The 20341-nt window shown below is 41.4% G+C and overlaps 1 protein-coding gene across 22 annotated transcripts in view; it reads left to right on the top strand.

The window, feature by feature from the left end:
• Nucleotides 1–20341, top strand: part of RCBTB1 (RCC1 and BTB domain containing protein 1) — a 51766-nt gene that overhangs the window by 28981 nt on the left and 2444 nt on the right. For 18 of the 22 annotated variants that reach the window (XM_081547557.1, XM_081547539.1, XM_081547556.1 and 15 more), the window contains 7 exons: nt 797–955; nt 3680–3787; nt 4271–4413; nt 5405–5595; nt 9173–9299; nt 10981–11132; nt 13260–13390. In XM_081547557.1, coding sequence (XP_081403683.1) covers nt 797–955; nt 3680–3787; nt 4271–4413; nt 5405–5595; nt 9173–9299; nt 10981–11132; nt 13260–13390 — 1011 coding nt within the window. The remainder of the gene's footprint in view (nt 1–796; nt 956–3679; nt 3788–4270; nt 4414–5404; nt 5596–9172; nt 9300–10980; nt 11133–13259; nt 13391–20341) is intronic. The other 4 variants (XM_081547560.1, XM_081547561.1, XM_081547558.1 and 1 more) reach the window with 1 other exon arrangement.

Below are 20341 nucleotides of genomic sequence, written 5' to 3'. Positions count from 1 at the left end.
ATCCGGATGGGAACAGAAATAGATTTGGGAACCACAGAGTGACTGGTAGAGTGGAGAAGGCTCAGCAGGGTCTGGCTGACCTCACCCGAAGCCTAGGGGAGGAGTCTGGGACCAGGCAGAGAAGGGCCATAAAGGCAATTGGGAAGTAGTTTGGGGAGGTTTTGGAAGGCAATCTGACTTCTCTTTGGAGGAAGTTTTGAACTGGTTGGGTTAGCAGCCAAGAGAAATGGGATTGAAAATGGAATTGGGGCCTCTGTACCCTTGGCGTCGGCCCAGCAAATATTTCTTAGTTGCCACTGGCCTGAAGAAGCTATGTTGTAAACTCTTGCATTCCTTTGATTGTGTACTTTATATCTTTTTTTTTTTTCCTGTTTCTTAATAAAGTCTTTTGAAAAATGTGAAAAAAAAAAAAACCATAAAGAGCTACTAAAATTACAGTGGCGGTGTAACACAGTGTGGAGAGCACCGCTAGACTGCTTCAGTTCATACGCTTCAGTTCATATTAGTAGTCAGTCGTATTTACTAGCTGTGGAATCTCAAGCAAGTCACTTAACCTCTCTGTGTTCTCATTTACACGTATAAAATGGGGATGATAATAGTATTAATACCTACCCCAGGGTCATCTTTCAGGCTTAGTGTGAGGATTAGATAGGTTCATGTGTGTGAAGCACTTAGGACCATTAGCACACTGTAAGGACTCATTCAGTGGGTTTATTTTTGTTTTATGATGATTATTGTGTGTGAGAATTTTCACCCTTACTCTTCTTTCTTCCTCTTTTCTCCTTCTGTTGTGTAGGTATTTGCTTGGGGCTATAACAACTGTGGCCAGGTGGGGTCAGGGTCCACCGCAAATCAACCAACTCCTCGGAAAGTGACAAACTGTTTACATATTAAGAGAGTGGTTGGCATCGCCTGTGGTCAGACCTCGTCCATGGCTGTTCTGGACAATGGTGAGGTGAGCGGTCTTTGCACCCCCTAGTCTCCTGTCCTTTCTTTATGAGGTACGGGCTTAGATCATGGAAGGAACAGTGCTCTGATTTGATAGCTCCATGGATAGTTAACTGATGGAGGTGTAACCACAGGCTGTTCGCTCCTCATTATGAATTTTTAAGTTCCAAGGTTTATCTGTAGAAGTTCGAATGTGTTTTTGCCAGATCCACATAGCCCAATGCTTACAGGCATTTGTTTGTGATTTAATGTAGTAGATGAAAGAATTTGATGTTACCTCTTTCTTCTAATGAAAGAGGATTTTTTTTTTTTTTTAAGTGAAAGCTGGTTTATTTAGAGAGATACACATTCCATAGACAGAATACAGCCTGTCTCAGAAGATGAGACCAGCCCTTAGAGAAATACTCCGCAGACAGTGTGGGCCATCTCAGAAGGTGAGAGGCCCTATGTGCTCTTTAAAGTTAGCTGATGGTGTTTATAAGCACTGATGCTGATGGGCATGAAGGCTCTGTGCCTGCCTATGTCTGCTATGCTTGCCCCCAGGAAGAAGCAACTTGCAAATGCAGAATTTTTCATCCTGATGGTTATTAGCTACTCTTAAAAAACCCCCCTTTCAGTGATCCTCGACCATGGTCACCTTTGAGCTGATGGTTATTTCTATAAAATTATTCTGGTTGCAGCTTCTACTTAAGTGGACGTGTTACCACTTGTACATGTCCCAGTGCACAAACGTTACTCCAAGATACTTCTTTGAACGCGAACGTATGGCATCCTGCATCGGGGTGTGAGGGTGCTGTAGAGTTTACTGAGTACTCAGCTCTGTTAGCTGACTTTCTGAATCAAGCCTGATACTATGCTGGATGACTTCCGAATTCCTTGGGCTAGTCATCTAACATCCTCCATCCCTGTATTTTCCACTTCTTTATTTTTTTTTCTTTTTTGAAACACTTTTTTTATTTTTAAAAGTAAATTTAATTTAAAAATTATTATTGTGTGATTATTTCAACAAAAGAAAATAAATAAGACACATGAAATAAGAAGTGAATACCTTTCCCTCAGTTTTTTAATGGTTTGATGTATATCCTTTTGGACCTTTCTCTATAAATAGTTATATATGGGTGAGTATAATTACCCACTGCTTTTCTCTGCCAGTCTGCACCTTTTCTGCTTAACAGCATAGATGTTTTACCTGGATCCATTGGCAGACCATTTATAGTTGCTTGCATTGTAACAGCTGCTTAATTTTCTTTGTATAGATGTTCGTTTTCCATGACCCATATCCAGAACTCTTCTGATGGGCATTTCAGCTTTTTTTTTTTCTTCATATTTGGCTATTAAAAACACTGTTGCACTGATTCTCTGTGTTACTGTTTGTGTGTATATCTTTGTACACACATACGAGTATTTCTATAGAATAATTTTCCAGAAATAAAGTTTCTGGGTCAGGGAATATACCATTAAATTTTTTAGTAGCTCTTGCCAAATTTCTCCCCAGAAGGTTCAAACCTGTTAGACTTCCGACACTGAACGTGCTTTTAACCGTCCCTTGCTAGCACCTGGAACTCCTTGTCCCCTTTTCCCCTTGTCACACGGACATGGAAGGCCCCCACCCACGCCCTTTTGCCCTGTGTTGCCCTGGGGTATGTTGCCACCCACACCGTGTGTTTCTGATCTGAGCCAGGCCTTCTGTCTGTTCCTGTCCCTGTCCCACGCTGGCTGTTCTCAGCCTTCAGCACTTGCTGTCAGACCTGTGCCCAGGTCTGCTGTTTTGAGTGATGACCCCTCTTGCTGCAGGTGTCTGAGGGGCCCCACATTCACCCTCTTTCACCTCTTTCCTCTGTTCCCTCTCTTGTGGTCCTGCCGTCACTGCCTTCGCCGGACCCCCATCAGAGTTCACCTATCTGCCAATGGGAGATGAGTTTATGTATTTGAGGTCTTCCTGCCTCTGGTCTTGCTAACCACAGTCACCCTTCATGTTGCTGCCTGCAAGATCGCTCCAGAATACAACTTTAATCATGTTAATCTCTGCTTTGGAATATTTCAGTGGCTGATCCATGGATGCATTTCACATTCCTTGGTCTGTGTTTGGGCACTTCATCCCTTGGCCCTTAATTTTCCTTCTGGTCTTTTCCCTACCACCACCCAAGGTGGGTCCAGCCAGCCCACCTGCTTGTCGCCTGAACCTGCCTCTCCCTGGGATACCTTCATCCCCATCTACCCTTCAGCCAAATCTGAGCATCTACCCTGCTCAGGTTTCTTCTGTCTGAAAAAATCTTTCCTTAACTTTCTTCCTATGGCTAAGTCCTTTCTCCTCTCTACCTGTAGTGCCTTGATTGTATCCCTACCCCAGCACTTGCCGTCTGGCTGCAGAAAAATTGCGTATGTCTATCTCCCCTGTTCAACAGCTTCCAAAGACTTAATTCCTAGTACTTTTCAAAAAATCCTGAAATACAGCAGGTGATTAATTGTTAGTGAGCCTCAGGTTCCTCTTGTAGCAAGCAAGAATTAATGACTCGCCCAAGGCTATCCTAAGCTCTGGAGTAGAAGCTGCCGGATTCTGTCATCCCCACGCCTGAAACATCTTCTGTTTGGAGATCAGTTGTAGGACCTCATTCAGTAGAATATGAGTGTTGGAAGTGAAAGAAATCTCTCATTTGTTTAGATGGATTTCATTTTTCTCTCTTTCCTCTTACCAGCAGTTTTAAAACCCTCTTCTCCCGCTTTCTCTAAGGTGTATGGCTGGGGCTACAACGGCAATGGTCAGCTCGGCTTGGGTAACAATGGCAATCAGCTGACCCCCGTGAGAGTGGCAGCTTTGCACAGCGTGTGTGTGAACCAGGTATGTGTGCTGGGTTCCTAGCCGCTGCTCCCCGTCTATCTTCCCTGCTCTGACTTGGAATATCTGTGGGATTTTAGCTCCCACACCAGAAATTGAACTTGTTCTTCCTGCAGTAGAAGCATGGAGTCCTAATCATTGGGCCAATAGGGAAGTCCCAGAGATTTACTCTTTAATAAGATTTTTTGAACAGTACCCCATGCCTTCATCTGCCACATTTAATATTATGTCCTCCCTAAATTCCTATCATGAGAAGCAAGACCATGGCGCTGGCACATTGGTCTTGATAATTTGAAAAGCTACTGGGAAATATCCAGTAGTCTCAGGTATAGGCTTTTCTAATGCTTTTTTAATGTTTCAGAGAATGTCAGTCCACACCTGATGATGAATTGGCATTCTGCAGGAGCTGGCTGTAATCTTTAAGTAGATGTTTCCCCTGCCCTTCCTGTTCTCCTGTTGATGGTAACCATGTAAATTTACTTGCAGATTGTCTGCGGCTATGCACATACTCTAGCACTAACCGATGAGGGCTTGCTCTATGCCTGGGGAGCTAACACGTATGGGCAGCTGGGAACTGGCAATAAAAATAACCTGCTAAGCCCAGCACACATCATGGTGGAGAAAGAAAGGTAACTTGGCGGTACCATGTCTTGGGATTGTGTGTGCATGGGGACTTGGGCCTGTGTATGCTGGAGCGCTGGTGTTTGGCTTTGTAGCTCTTCTGTTCATTAACATTCTCATTGTGAACAAAAGACTGCTGTACCAGTCAGAGTGAATGTGAAGTTGACGTGATTCTCATGCAGCTTTCTCAAATGACCACCCGAAATAACCAGCGATAGGCATTCATGCGTTTTGGTGTATTGCCTGCAGACTTCCTAGTAGGGTCTGTCACCATGTTGAAATTTAAAGCATAATATTTTCCTTTGAGCCAACTAAACTTTTAAATAAATAAAGTCTGCCCTTGAAAGGCCATTATCTGTTTAAATATTGATTTGATTTAATGTGTGTTACTGGAACAGATGCTTAATGTTTGTTGAGCCATATTGTGAGGTCTTACCCACTAAGCTTTAGGATGTTGACTTCTAATTCTGGGACACCGCCTAAGAAGCATGCAGAGAAATGTAAGTTTGGCTTGATGTCCGTTTTTATTGGGATATTCAGAGTCTATGACCCCTGGACCACAGCTTAATCAGCCTAATGAGCGTTCTGAGCTCTGATTGGGGGTAAGAGAGAAAGTTGTATTTGTAAGGAAATGGTTTATTGAATACAGTATTTTTTGCTACTGGTTAAGCCCCCAGAACTGCCAGGACATTTTTTTCCGTGTCTACTTTCCTCATTTACTTTGGTTGCTAGTCCGTTTTCCCAGGTTTTTCTCAACAGTATGCATTACCCGTCCTAACTCAGAATGAGTTTAGGGTGAGAAGGGGGCCACCCAGGATGAGCGTATCCCGGAGCTGTTGCTCCCGTCTTTTGGTTTTGTCCGTATGACCTGGCAGCTAACGTTCCTGGATCTTGGGCTCTTTGAGGTGTTTGGAGCACAAAACTTTTTATTTACCTTGTGTGGTGCACTTGGGCTTCTGCGAAGAAAACGTAACGAGCGTTTTTCTTCACACTCTCCAGGGTGATAGAGATTGCGGCCTGCCACTCGGCCCACACGTCGGCCGCCAAGACGCAGGGCGGCCACGTGTACATGTGGGGCCAGTGCCGGGGCCAGTCGGTGACGCTGCCGCACCTCACGCACTTCTCCTCCACCGACGACGTGTTCGCCTGCTTCGCCACGCCCGCCGTCACCTGGCGCCTCCTGTCTGCGGGTGAGCGCTCCCGGCCGCGCCCGGACGCGGGCCCCGTCAGCCCAGCGCTGCCTGCGCGCCTGCTGGCCCTGGGCTCCGTCCGGTTCAGCGTGCTTTACCCTCCTTTAGCTTTAATACCCTTCCCCGAGTTAGATTTGCGTGATACTGTGTATTAATATGCTGTGGAGTATTATATGAATTTATTATTGTCTCCCTTTCAGTGTTTTTGGTTTAATTAAGGTGAAACTCACATACGAAAGTTAACCATTTTTAAAGTATACAATTCAGAGGCACGTACTGCCTTCACCGTGTTGTGCAGCCAGCATTTACATCACCTTAAAGCATTTCATCACCTTAGAAGAAAGCCCTATACCCATTACGCAGTCACTCCCCATTCTCTCTTTCCCCCAACCAGTGGCAACTGCCAATTTGTTTGTTTTGTTTTGTTTCTGTGGATTTACCGGTGCTGGATGTTTCCCTTAAGTGGAATCCTACCATGAACAACCTTTTGTGTCTGACTTGTTTTACTCAGTGCTTTTGAGATCCATCCAGGTTGTAATATAATACGTGTCAGTACTTCTTTTTATGACTGAGTAGTGTTGTATTATATATATATAGACCACAGTTTGTCATCTCTTTGTTGATAGACATTTGGATAGTTCCACATTTTGGCTGTTGGAGTACCGTTGTTATGAACATTCATGTACAGATTTTTGAGTGTGTACAAATATTCTCAAGTGCTTTTGTTATACTAAATTTATTACATAATTTAATATGAACCGAAAGTGAACTTAAAAAAATGAAGAACTTTTTAACTTTGTGGAGTTAATTCAACTTTTTTTTCCTCCTTTTTTCCTTTCAACTAATCTCAAAAGTTTTTTTTTTCTTGGAGGAGAGCTGAAGAGTGGTATTATGAAGGACAATGGGGGACTTCCCTGCTGGTTAAGACTCTGTGCCCCCACTGCAGGGGGCCTGGGTTCGATCCCTAGTCAGGGAATTAAGATCCCACCTGCTGCACGGTGTGGCCTGAAAAGGAATAAAAGGATAGTGGAATTCAGGGTGATCTTTGGTTACATCATCTGTCCCTTTTCTGAATACTGTGTTCCTTCATGGGCCTGTTGTTGGTTGAAAATCTGAAGCTGTCATCAAGCTGAGTGGCCATTAACAAGATAATCTTAGTCTCTCTATTTCTTGTTTGTACTTTAAGCCAATGTATTTCTTCTAAATTGTTCTTTCGTTTATAATGCAGAGGGAATAAAGTGAGTCACGATACCCTGTGCTTAAAAATTAATACAGCTGTGACAGCATGGGGTTTGGGTTGCTCAGCAGTTGATACTGAAGGTCTGGTAATACACGTCCAGCTCAGGTGTGTCAGGCGGCTGGGGCTGTCCCATCAACAGGTGACCAGTCTTTGTGGTCATGGAGGCAAGAGTATGTTTAGGAAAAGTAAAGCTGCTACTCAACTTAAAGAAATGGAACCTTTCCAGGTTCTTTAACTGTCATACAGTGATTGTTGCAGTGAATGTTGTGATAGAGAAAATTTAGTTCAAAGGCGGGACCCCTTGGCTGTACTCACACATATGTATAGACCTGAGCACATCTTCAAAGTCGCATATACCTGCCTAACCTGGACCTGTTTATAAAAGGCTTCCCTCAGTTTCTTGCATCTTAAAATCCTTATCTTGAAAAGACATTCTTTTCAGACCAAATGTCTTACCATTTTCTACTATTAAGTTTGGAAAAAGTACAGTCACTAAGTATATCTCCCAGGTGACCTCTTTTCCTGTCCACCCTCTAAACGTCAGAAGTGTTTGTTTCCTCGCAGTTTCTGATCTCAGCAGAGTGCTGGGAAGAAAGTCAGAGCGTGAATGCGTACCTCGGAGGAACAGTTTCTTCTGGAGGGTGGTCTATACTTGTTGCCAGAAACCAAGGTGGTCCAGCCCTTAGGACGAGATACAGGAGTTGAGGCACTGAGAAAGAGCTGTGTTTTGGGTGGGGAGGGTGGGTAACAACCTAGACTCTTGGACTCTTTGCCCATCTTAGTTATTTCCCGTCTTTTCATTCACTGGGGATTCAGATTACGGGGTCAGGTTTTTGAGAGCATATCCACGTTTCCTCCACAGCCAAGAGAGCTCTGCATCGTCAGGGTCGGAGGGGAGGCTATAGGTTAGAGTAACAGGGCTTAGGCAAATGGTATTTCCTTAGGAGAGTCTGATAATAAAGCTCATGGAAAGCTCGTTGTTAGGTTTTAGCCTCACTTTTAGCAGTTGTCCCTCTGTAAGAGTTGCCCTGGTAACAGCTGCTGCGAGTCTTGGGGGAAGTCCTCATGTTGGGGGACTTGGAAATGGGTCTCCTGTGTCAATAGTACCTTCATTCAGTGCCAGTGAGGGTCTCTGGAATTTTTAAGTTTCCCCATTAGCCACTTTCTGCCTCTTTTTCTTTGTTCACACATGTAAAGCACAAGAAAGTGTTGCATGAGTTTGTACACACGCCTATACTTTTCTTCATGATAACACAGTTCTACCTATATGTAAGAATCATGTGTCCTTGCACCTTTTTATCAGGCAATGTGACCACAGTTTTGTAAAGCTACTCCTCTTAAGTACACATTCCTACTAAGTAAATTTGCTCTGCTTTTAGATAGTGTGTAAGGATTACTGTTTGTGCTGCATTAATTTTTAAGGTTAAGAAGGATGCTTAGATGCCAGATACGGAGGGAAAAGGGTCACCCTGGGAAAGAAGACCACTCTAGTGTGACCACTCAAAAGAGGAGTGTGTTTCTTAGGACTCCTTGAATTGAATTTACCAACTCCTTGCAACTACCCTAAAAGCAGAGCAAAGGTGTCCTAAGTGCTTCAGTGGAGGAAAACGGATCAATTCTCAGCCTTAGATGAACACTGCTCAAACTTTTGAGAGATGAATTTATGTAAAATGACAATCTATGACTTTTTCTTTTCAAAAAGATTTTTTCTCTTTTGATGTGGACCATGTTTTTAAAGTCTTGATTGAATTTGTTACAACAGTGTTTCAGTTTTATGTTTTGGTGTTTTTGGATTTTAGCTTCCCAACCAGGGATCAGACCCACACCCCCTGAGCTAGAAGGTGAAGTCTTAACTACTGGACGATCAGGGAAGTCCCCAGAATACACATTTTTAATGTCTAGCTTAGCATGGAAGACCAGTTTTTGGCCTTTCCAAATATACATTTTTTTAAATTTATTTATTTTTTATTGAAGGGTAATTGCTTTACAGAATCCAAATATACATTTTTTTCTTATAGTTTATACACTTGGCAACATTTAGGTATCACCAGCTGCTGAGAATCACCTTCTCAGGGACATCAAAAACTATCTCCTGAGTCCGTAGTACCTTCATTCAGTGCCGACGACGGTCCCTGGAAATTTTTTGTCTCCCTGTTAGCCCGTGAAATTTAACTTAATTTCTGTGATGTTGATTTTAATACTGGAAAGTTTATCTGTCCGAGTAAGGTGTGAACTCTTCTGAGAAAAATCTAGTGGAATTATCCATCATGCTAGTCACTGTCTTTCTGAAGTCTTTCAAAGCTTGAGCACCTGTGTTAATGTGCTTGCTTCCTTCAGAGCATGAAGACTTTCTAACAGTTGCAGAGTCACTGAAGAAAGAATTTGACAGTCCAGAAACTGCCGATCTGAAGTTTCGAATTGATGGGAAATACATCCATGTCCATAAAGCTGTTTTGAAAATCAGGTATTTTCTCATGAGTTTAGAGTCATCAGTAACCTTACTCTTTTGCAGTCTCCATTTCTTTGTTATTCCACACAATGGAGACTAGTAAGAACTAATCTTGGGAGTAGAGTGAAACAGCACACTTAATAATTTTGCACGTAGTATCAGTCCACTCATTATTGAAGAGTTTTGTGTGTATGTGCGCGGACTCATGTGCCTTTTAGAAAAAGCATAATGTGGGTGTATTTTTCTGTATTGTTTGTTAAATGAAGTAGCTCGTACATAATTATTTCCATCAAAAAAATTGTATACAGGTTTAAGAAAATACAAAGGCCCATCTGTGAAAAGTGTATATGTCTTCTTTTAATTAAAACTTCATTTTTCACAAGCAGAAAACTTAGGAATACTGGGCTTTCTGGTCCTGAGAGACATCTAATTCCCAGTTGAAGAAGTGTTCTCTAAATATGGTGCATGGCAGGAGTTCTTTGTATAAATGTGAGGGAACTTTGTATTTATTAATAACTGGATGATTGCTCACTGAGGCTGCCATTCGAGAGAGAGAGGCACATAAAATCTGACCATTGAGAGTTAAATTGGCCATTTATGAGTCTTTTTTCAAAATTTATTCATTACTTTAAGGAAGTAAGTGTCTACACCAAAGTAGTAATTGAAAAGGTGAATGGGAATTGTTTCTGTCCGAAGACCTGTGGTCAATCCATCGGTCCCTTTCCTGCATAGTGTTCTGACTGAGTTTATCTATTAACCCTTGCTTCGACAACTATAACTTTTCCCTCCCAGATGAGGTAATTTCCTTTGTAAGTGGAGCCATTCTTTCAGTATTCTGAATGGATATTGAAAATATTTTTGTGTTTTTCTACTGTAACTCATTTTAAAAAGGATTTGAAAAGATGATTTTTTGAAAAATATTATGAAGTATGTTATGCTTTAAGAAAATCAAATATTCAGAAATCATTTCCTCATTTAGGTATATCTGTACATGTAAATACAATACAAAAAGACCTATTTAGGTTTTCTTCAAATATGTGACTATCCTAGTGAGTGTGTTTTACAAATAAATTGGTAACAGGCCTGGGAGGAGAAGAAGCGGAGCGGATGAAAGAAAAGGAACAAAGTTGGGAAGTTGGGATGGTGGCTGTTTTGAGGATGAGTCAGGAAAGAAGGAAAGTTGTCATTTACAGTAATGGGATAAAAACCCTTTTAAACATAATCCAGTTAACTTTTAAAACCATTTTAAGAATGTGCTGATTACAAGAATGTGCTGATGACATACAAAAATTGAATCATGGGTGATATTAATATATATCAAAAGTTTGAACAGTCACTTTTGAATTTCTTTTCAATTTCATTGTTTGAAGTGCCCTTCTGAATAACATCTTTTAAACAAAACAGGTAAACATAAACCTTAATCTGAATGAGGTCTGTCAGATGCAAACAGTGGTACTTGTTGAAGCGGTGGTTACTTTGAGGCTATGGATAATCCTTACTGTTTAATAGGCAGTACCTTAAAAAACCAAAGGGAGTGTACGTAATAGGTGAATATAAAAACCCTTGCATGTGGAATATATTTTGCTTCTTGTACGTGGAATGAATATACTACTCAAATAGAGTAAACATACCTGTAATACTTATTTATCCCTGCTTCCATCAACTTAAGCAGGTAAGTTTTGCTGTTCTGTTTCAGGTGTGAGCACTTTCGATCCATGTTCCAGTCTTACTGGAATGAGGACATGAAGGAGGTGATAGAAATAGATCAGTTCTCCTACCCCGTATACCGTGCCTTTCTCCAGTACCTCTACACAGACACAGTGGATCTGCCACCTGAGGACGCTATAGGTACCAGCCATGTTGGGAGTGGCCAAGACACAGGGTCAAAAATGTGTCTCCTCATACTCTTATTGGGCTCACCTTGTGACTCAGCTGGTCATTGCAGAACTGGCCTGCAATGTGGGAGACCTGGGTTCGATCCCTGGGTTGGGAAGATCCTCTGGAGAAGGGAAAGGCTACCCACTTGGGTATTCTGGCCTGGAGAATTCCATGGACTGTATAGTTCATGGGGTTGCAAAGAGTCGGACACAACTGAGCAACTTTCCCATACTCTTATAGTTCAGTTCAGTTAGTCTCTCAGGCATGTCCGACTCTTTGCAACCCCATGGACTGCAGCACAGCAGGCCTCCCTGTCCATCTCCAACTCCCCGAGTTTACTCAAACTCATGTCCATTGAGTTGGTGGATGCCATCCAATCATCTCATCCTCTGTCGTCCCCTTCTCCTCCCACCTTCAGTCTTTCCCAGCATCAGGGTCTTTTCCAATGAGTTAGTTCTTCATGTTAAGTATTGGAGCTTCAGATTCAGCATCAGTCCTTCCAATGAATATTCAGGAGTGATTTCCTTTAGGATGGACTGGTTGGATCTCCTTGCAGTCCAAGGGACTCTCAAGAGTCTCCTCCAACACCACAGTTCAAAAGCAACAATTCTTCTGTCCTCAGCTTTCTTTATAGTCCAACTCTCACATCCATACATGACTACTGGAAAAACCATAACTTTGACTAGATGGATCTTTGTTGACAAAGTAATGTCTCTGCTTTTTAATATGCTGTCTAGGTTGGTCATAACTTATCTTCCAAGGAGCAAGTGTCTTTTAATTTCATGGCTGGAGTCACCATCTGCAGTGATTTTGGAGCCCAAAAAAATAAAGTCAGTCACTGTTTCCATTGCTGCTGCTGCTAAGTCGCTTCAGTTGTGTCCGACTCTGTTCGACCCCATACACGGCAGCCCACCCACCAGGCTCCCCCATCCCTGGGATTCTCCAGGCAAGAATGCTGGAGTGGGTTGCCATTTCCTTCTCCAATGCATGAAAGTGAAAAGTGAAAGTGAAGTCACTCGGTTGTGTCCAACTCCTAGCGACCCCATGGACTGCAGCCTGCAAGGCTCCTCTGTCCATGGGATTTTCTGGGCAAGAGTACTGGAGTGGGGTGCCATTGCATTCTCTGTGTTTCCATTGTTTCCCCATCTATTTGCCATGAAGTTTTCTGATAGTATTGAAGGGTAACAAGTTTCAGGTTTATTGGTTTTCTATGTGGTTTTTAAGAACAATTTAAGGTAAATGCCTTTAGAAATAGTATTGTATTTGGGTGAGAGATAAACTTCCAGTTTGGGGTTAGTAGATGCAAACTGTAACATACAGGTTGGATAAGCAACAAGGTCCTACTGTATAGCACAGGGAACCATGATCGATGTCCTGGGATAAACCATAATGGAAAAGACTGTAAAAGAGAATATGTTGTTGAGTCACCAAGTCGTGTCGGACTGTTCATAACCCCATGGACTGCAGCATGCCAAGCTTCCCTGACCCTCACAGAGAATATGTATTTGTCTCATGATATGCTCCAGGAGATGGTGAAGGACAGGGAAGCCTCGCATGCTGCAGTCCATGAGGTCGTGAAGAGTCAGACACAACTGAGCAACTGAACGGCAACATGATAGAATATATAAGTGTATAACTGAGTCCCTTTCCTGTACAGCAGAAATTAACACAACATTGTAAATCAACTATACTTCAATTTTAAAAAATTTAGAAAGTATTATGTAGATATCAGGGTTAATAATTACAGACACAGTTTATGACTGTGATCTTATTTTACTCTTTTAACCCTGAAGTGTAAGTTGCTAATGAATTGAGCATATCATTTTGGACACATGTGGAATATAGGGGAGAATTCAATTTTTCGTCTTCGTTTGTACTATAGAAGAAACCGTATAAAGGGGGTATAGGAGAGGTGTGTTTGGGAGGTGGGGAAAGGACAAACTAAAACAGAGAATTTATTTAATTCAGAGTCCTATTCCCTAAGAAGCTCCTGCTGACTTATCTGTATAACTCTCTTCCCCAAAATGAAATATATATGTTTATAGATGACTGGAAACGATTTTAAGCTCCATTAAGCACCCCATACTTTACTTTTAGGTCTTTTGGACTTGGCGACGTCTTACTGTGAAAACAGACTGAAGAAACTTTGTCAGCATATCATCAAGCGAGGAATCACCGTGGAGAATGCCTTCTCTCTGTTCTCTGCTGCGGTCAGATACGATGCAGAGGTAATGTAAACCAGCACACAGAAACACACCGCCCGTAACCCCCCGGGGACACCTTTCCCCCTTTTTTTCTCATGGGACAAGGAACATGATGAGTGACTTCGCTTCTGTTTAGGGAATCACTGAACGGACTGACCCCTAAAAAAATGAAATCCGGCTTGCTTTATTCTCTGTTCACGTTTTCGAAAATGGTTGTTTCTCCTATTTCTACCTAAGATAGGAAACTGAAGTCCCAGCAGCTCCACTGCAGGTTGGAATATAAAGAGCCACAGCTAATGGGACTACCAGACGGCCTATGACACTGTCAAGTATTTCTCCAGGCGAGCGTAATGTATTTTTTCGCAGGACCCGCCGTGCTTTCGCCCCCTCTTTGCCCTGTCATAAGCCAGGGCTGCCCTGTGATTTATACCTGGCTGCTCTGAAGCTCTGTCACCATCTGATTATCACTCCCGGTTATTCATGGGTGCAGAGCCTGCTCTGGACTCCTTTTTGTTCGGTTGTTTTTTATACTGGATTGATTCATGGATCTCTAGAGAGTCCCTGAGTGAATGGGCCGTTGGGAGCCGGGAGCTCTGTGTTTATGTGCATTTTCTGGAAGTGAAGAGCCACGGTACCATCAGAGTGTAAGCTCCTTCTGAGCAGGAACTGTATCCTGTTCATCTGTGTGCCTTGTCCCCAGCACATGGGTGACCAGTGTTTGTTGAGCTGAGTGAAGGTGGTACCACGGGAAGGATGCGTTAGGGATAATTAGGGAACTAAAGGCTGGTATGGTTGGTTTTACATATTCATGGAGAATAAAAGTCAAAGAGCAATAGCTTTGGCGTTTGAGGTGTCTAGCTAAGGTTTGCACCTGAAATGACACGGTTAGTCTTTCATTTTATCATCACGTGACCCCCAGGCAGATCACCTGGTATCAGAGAATTTACCAGACGCCTGCAAAGATCTGCAGCCATGGCCTTGGAGATGTGTTGGAGGACAGACTGCATCTTTGCCACATTTGGGGATCAAAATGGACCATTATGTCTTGCATTTTGAAAATGGATCCTGTTTTTATTTCAGGTTATATTATGATTATAAATATTTGATAAGGTTAGATATGGCTGATTTTCTCTGCGGTCTTTTCAACAGATGGGATGATGATCAAAGTAAATCATTTCTAATAGGAAATGGGTGTCTAGTTTTCTCCTACCCTTTTTTTGTCATCGTGAACATCTCTATTAGCAATGCTGTTTCTTCAGATTTTATTTCCTCCCAGTGATATAATTTTAAATTGGTCCATGACTTTTCACTTCATTTGGCGATTGACTTTGAACCTTCTGCGTCTCTCCATACTCCTCAGTGCCGATGCGGTCTGTGTTCTTGGGATAAGGATCTTGCTGACCAAAACCAGTCAGGACCACCTGTGCTGTGCTAAGTCGCTTCAGTTGTGTCCGTCTCTTTGTGGCCCCATGGACTGTAGCCCCAGGCTCCTCTGTCCATGGGATTCTCCAGGCAAGAATACTGGAGTGGGTTGCCGTGCCCTCCTCCAGGGGATCTTCCCCACCCAAGAATCAAACCTGCCTATCTTTTGTCTAACCTGCATTAGCAGGCAGGTTCTTTACCACTAGCACCACCTGGGAGCCAGGACCACTGGGGCAGCAACTCGACTCTAGTTGCTGGAAAGTTCTTTCTCACCTTCAGCTAAAATCTACCCCAGAAAGTTTACGGAAGATGCCTTATGCCTACCCAGGCCAGGTCATTTCCTTTACTAGTTTTCACTTTTCTGATATCAAATACATTAAAAGCTATCCCTTGTTTGAGACCACAAATGTGTATCGACAGAGTCTGTCCCAGTGCAGGCGTATAGTTGGCACTCAGAAATACATGCTGAGTTAAATGAATGAGTGAATGTATTTGAAACATGTCACCATAAAGTTGTACATTTAAAAAATTTGTTAAACAATAACTCATAATCCTGTAAATTTTATGTATTCAATGTAGAGAAATTAGAAAGTAGAAGGCAAAAAGCCTTCTTTTTAGGTTGTATTATTTTTGATTCTGTTGGGAGTTTATAATTGACTAATGTACCTTTACTTTTTATTTCCTTAATACTGTAGAATGTAGAAAGGAAATAAAGCTTTGGAATATGAAAATAAAGCCCACTTACTATGTCTGTTAGTTGATGGGAAGCTGCTGCTAAGGCAGATTGGAAATTAGCTGCAAAGTCTGTTATTTTCAGCCATTCCGCTTAGGGACCCTGCATGACTTTTCTTTCATTCTGTGAAAATGCTAGGAGGGTGGGGACTCCCTGCCTCCCATGTTTCTGCTTTTTTCTATAAAAATTACTGTGGTTCCTCCATGCTTCCTTTTGATAAGAGAATTTTGAAGCAAATGTACATACATTAAAAGAACAAAAATGTATTGACTCAGTAGTTGTGAAGATTTTTGAAAGTAAGCTAATAGTTGTGGAACCCTTATATTATAGATGCATTGTCAAACTTTCTGCAAGTTTTTAACAAGTAAAGAAGGACTTAGAGAAAGAACACTTAAATATTCCTATAGTACAAACCTGAATAAGTATTGATATCAGGGGAGAAAATGTGAATAAAACATTGTCTCATGATAGTTCTGATCGTGCTATAGGTTTAAACGTTTTGAAATGCTTCTATTTAAACTGTTTCTTTTCAGGAAATTTTTGTTTTCTGTGTCTGGTTGAACATTAGAAGAAACAATTGGGGAGTTTTTTTGTTTGTTTAATCAGAATAGAGAACTTTCCAGAAAATACTACTTTCTGAGCAGCTATGTCTTAAAATTTTGCTTTTGGTGGGTAGAAATAAATATGAGCCAAGAATCTAATTACAGAATTGATTGTGGGATATGATTGTTCGAAAACTTAGTGCTAATGCCAGATGGTCAGCATTTACTTTTTTCTTAGGGGGTTAATTAAACATTTTTTGTGATCAGTAGACCACAGAATATTTTTTGAGTGTATGTTCAGTCACTCAGTCATGTCCGACTCTTGGTGACCTCGTGGACTACAGCTTGCCAGCCTTCCCTGTCCTTCACTGTCTCTCAGAGTTTGCTCAAACTCATGTCCATGGAGTCAGTGATGCCATCCAGCCATCTCATCCTTTGTCATCCCCTTCTCCTCTTGCCCTCAGTCTTTCCCAGCATCAGGGTCTTCTCCAGTGAGTTGGCTCTTCTCATCAGGTGCCCAAAGTATTGGAGCTTCAGCTTCAGCATCAGTCCTTCCAATGAATATTCAGGACTGATTTTCTTTAGGATTGACTGGTTTGATCTCCTTGCAGTCCAAGAGACTCTCAAGAGTCTTCTCCAACACCATGGTTTGAAAGCATCAATTCTTCGGCCCTCGGCCTTCTTTATGGTCCAACTCTAACATCCATACATGACTACTTGGCAAAACCGTAGCTTTGACTCTACGGACCCTTGTCAGCAAAGTGATGTCTCTGCTTTTTAAAAATTTTTTCCAATATGGTGAGACACTGAAATACTTTCTAAAAACAAAAAAACCCACTTTGATATGGAATGTTTTTGTACTTGATGTACAGTAGTTGATCCTTGAACAGTGCAGGGGTTAAAGGTGTATAATTTACAGTCAACGCTCCATATCTGTGGTTTGTCCAAATCCCTGGAGTCAGTCAACCTCGGACCCTGTAGTGCAGTTAGTGTGTGCTGTTGAAAAATATCACCATGGCCGAGTAGTCCTTCTACAAAATGTCTTAGCACTCATGTATTTTAGCCTTGGGCTTTTAAGACTGGATAAGAACTCCATTGAAAGCTGCAACATCATTTTAACATGTGGGTTTTAAGACTGTCAATCTTCCAGGTTTTGTTGCTAAAGAAAATCTGTGTAAAGAAAAACCAAGTTATTTTCAGAGTATGTACAGTGGAATAACGCGATGTTTAAAGATTGAGAATGAATTTATAAATGTAGAATAGCAATATTGTATTTTGATCTTCCTTCCTAATTACAACAAATCTGCTATTTGATCTGCTTCAGAATCACTTAATAATAATTCCACCACAGAATGTCATAAACATGGGCTTTGCTTTCTGAAACGCCAAGAATACCATATTATGAGATTCCTTGAATTTACACCCTTGCCCACTTTCATATTCCATAGCCTTGAGAAGGCGCTTAGAAACTTTTTTTACCTCCTGGCCAAATACTCCTCGTCCTTCTTAGAATTTTTTTTTTTTTAAGTCCAGCAATCCTATTATAGTTGACTTATTAGTTCAGTAAGAGTTGCATTTTTTTTCCTAGGTAATTGAAGATCTGATCATTTGCATATTGAGCTGAACAAATCATGTAGGTTCTTATACTATTTAACAATTCTCAGAAGGGCATTTTTTTAATTCACATATCAACATCAGCAGCACATGGGCTCAGGTTGCTGATTGAATCTGCTTGACTGTGTAGCTCTCTGGTTCATGGAAGTGACTGTGCAGATTTTAATTCCTCTCTTCAAGTGCATTCAGTGCTTCCTTTTCCAAAGATCTGCCTTAACCACAGTTTAATTAGTTATTTAGACAACTCAGATTTAGATTACTTTCAGTATTCTTTAGTTAGCCTTTTAGTGTTTAAAACTATTAAACATTTGTTGAATACAGTTGACCCTTGATCAACACGGGTTTGAACTGCACGGGTCCACTTATACATGGATATTTTTCAGTAGTAAATACTGCAGTACTGTTAGATCCATGGTTGGCTGAACCTGCAAATATGGAGGGCCAACTATAAATTATACTTAGGTTAACCCCCATGTCGTTCAAGGATCAACTGCACTGAGAAATCTCACCAAACTAAATGGAGGGGAAGACAAAGCAATTTGATAAAACTATTTTCATAGAGTTGTGAACTGATAATTTAGAAGCCCCATTTGTATACCTGGGGCTTCCCTGGTGGCTCAGATGGTAAAGAATGCCTGCAATGTGGGAGACCCAGGTTTGATCCCTGGGTCGGGAAGATCCCCTGGAGAAGGGATTGGCTACCCACTCCAGTATTCTGGCCTGGAGAATTCCATGGGCAGAAGAGCCTGGTCGGCTACAGTTCATGGGGTTGCAAAGAGTTAGACATGACTGAGCAACTAACACTTTTCACTTTGTATATAAAAAAGTTCTTAAAAGTTTATACCTCAGGTAATATATACAATTAATAAACTGAATAAACTCACTTTTTCATTAATACTACAAAGATCTTTAATTCCAAATGAGCAGATACAGAAGTGGTAAGTTTTTTTGTGTGTGCTTTTTATTTTGTATGGGGTTATAGCAGAAGGGGGTGGCAGAGGATGAGATGGTTAGATAGCATCACTGACTCAATGGATATGAATTTGAGCAAACTCCAGGAGATATGAAGAACAGAATAGCCTAGCGTGCTGCAGTCCATGGGGTTGCAAAGAGTTGGACACAACTTAGTGACTGAACAACAGATAGCCGATTAATAAGCAATGTTGTGATAGTTTCAGGTGAACAGTGAAGGGACTCAGCCATCATACATATACATGTATCCATTCTCCCCCAAACTCCCCTCCTATCCAGGCTGAGAAGTGGTAAGGTTTTGCAGTGTCAGAATTTAATTTCTCCTTTGAATCTGAAATTATGTAATTAAAATTTAAATACCTAAAGATCCGTATCTGATACGTGACATGGTTTGAAGAACTTTTTACGCTGTGACTGGGTCCTTCTTTCTCAGTTATATGTAGATAAAGTAGTTACATATTTTCGATAAATTAAAATGTGACTTTCATCTTTCTATGGAATATCATTTAGTCCCTAGAGCTGTTTATTAACCATTGAGTTATAATACCAGGAGTAGTGCTTTTTCCTGAATAACAATGTGAGAGAGAATGTTTTATATTGTAGGGTGTTCAGCTGTCCATTTAGCTCACCAGGAATCTCTTACTTTAAAAAAAAAAACCAAAGCCATGGATCCAGAGATTGTGCTAACCGCCTAAATGCATTTTCAGTTATCTGGGAATAAAACTGGCAGCAGCTGCCTGAGAGATTTCAGATGTGGTTTCTCTCTTCCTGGTTATATGACTGGAGGGCGTGCTTCTTTCAGCAAGGGACAGAGAGACTCCTAGAACGAACGAGGAAGCATTTGTTTGCAGGGGCCTGAAAGGGGCATTTCTGTGTGGGAAGCGGCCCTTCCCCACCCCGTCTGATATTTGGTGGAAGCTGGGACGCATGAAGCCAAGACCCTACAGTTCACTGTTGTCGAGATCCTGGTCTGGTAGAACCCTGAATATTGACCTTCAATATTGCTGGCCAAGTTACAGAAACCGAGCTGTTAGACTTCACCTTTGTGTACATTCCAGGTTACCTAACTGATTTAATAAATGTATGTTCCAACATCTGAAGAAACAAAGGTCACAGTAGCATTTTGATGGGGATGAAAGCATGTCTTAGCACAGGCGAAAATAGACTCTTAAACTGTTGGTTTGCCACTTGTGTATGAGACTTCACCTGTGAATGTTGGTAGCTGGTGACTATTCTCCTCTGATTGACTATCTGAGAAATTAGTGTGGTAGAAATTACAGTGTATTACTCCTTGTGGCTTTAAAAATGAAGATATTTTTATATAGGAGAGCATGAAAGTGATTTTAAGGTCTTTGGAATTTTTATTTAAAATTTTTTAAAATTGTTTTTTTAGAATTTTTATTTTTAATATGTCGCTTTAGGTTGACCGTTTCTCTTCATCACTTTTCTGTTTCTTAAAGTCTTTTCTTCCCTTGAACCAAATGACCCACATCTTAATGCTTTTCTCTGATGCTTGAATGTAGTAAAACATATGATATGGACTTAAGTTGCTTTCAGCTTTTTAAAACCATGTCTTTGAGTGACTGGATTATGTGATAATTGTGAAGAAACTGCCCCCCTACATCCCACAACTCTGTTGTGTGTGTTTTGAAGAGTCAGACCTGAGTAAGGGAACCATTGGCTTTTACTGTG

The sequence above is a fragment of the Giraffa tippelskirchi genome, chromosome 12 (genome assembly GCF_054371585.1).
Source record: "Giraffa tippelskirchi isolate mGirTip1 chromosome 12, T2T-mGirTip1v1.2.pri, whole genome shotgun sequence".
Taxonomy (NCBI): Eukaryota; Metazoa; Chordata; class Mammalia; order Artiodactyla; family Giraffidae; genus Giraffa; species Giraffa tippelskirchi.
The sequence above is the reverse complement of the archived record's forward strand: the minus strand, read 5'-3'. Positions and strand labels throughout refer to the sequence as shown.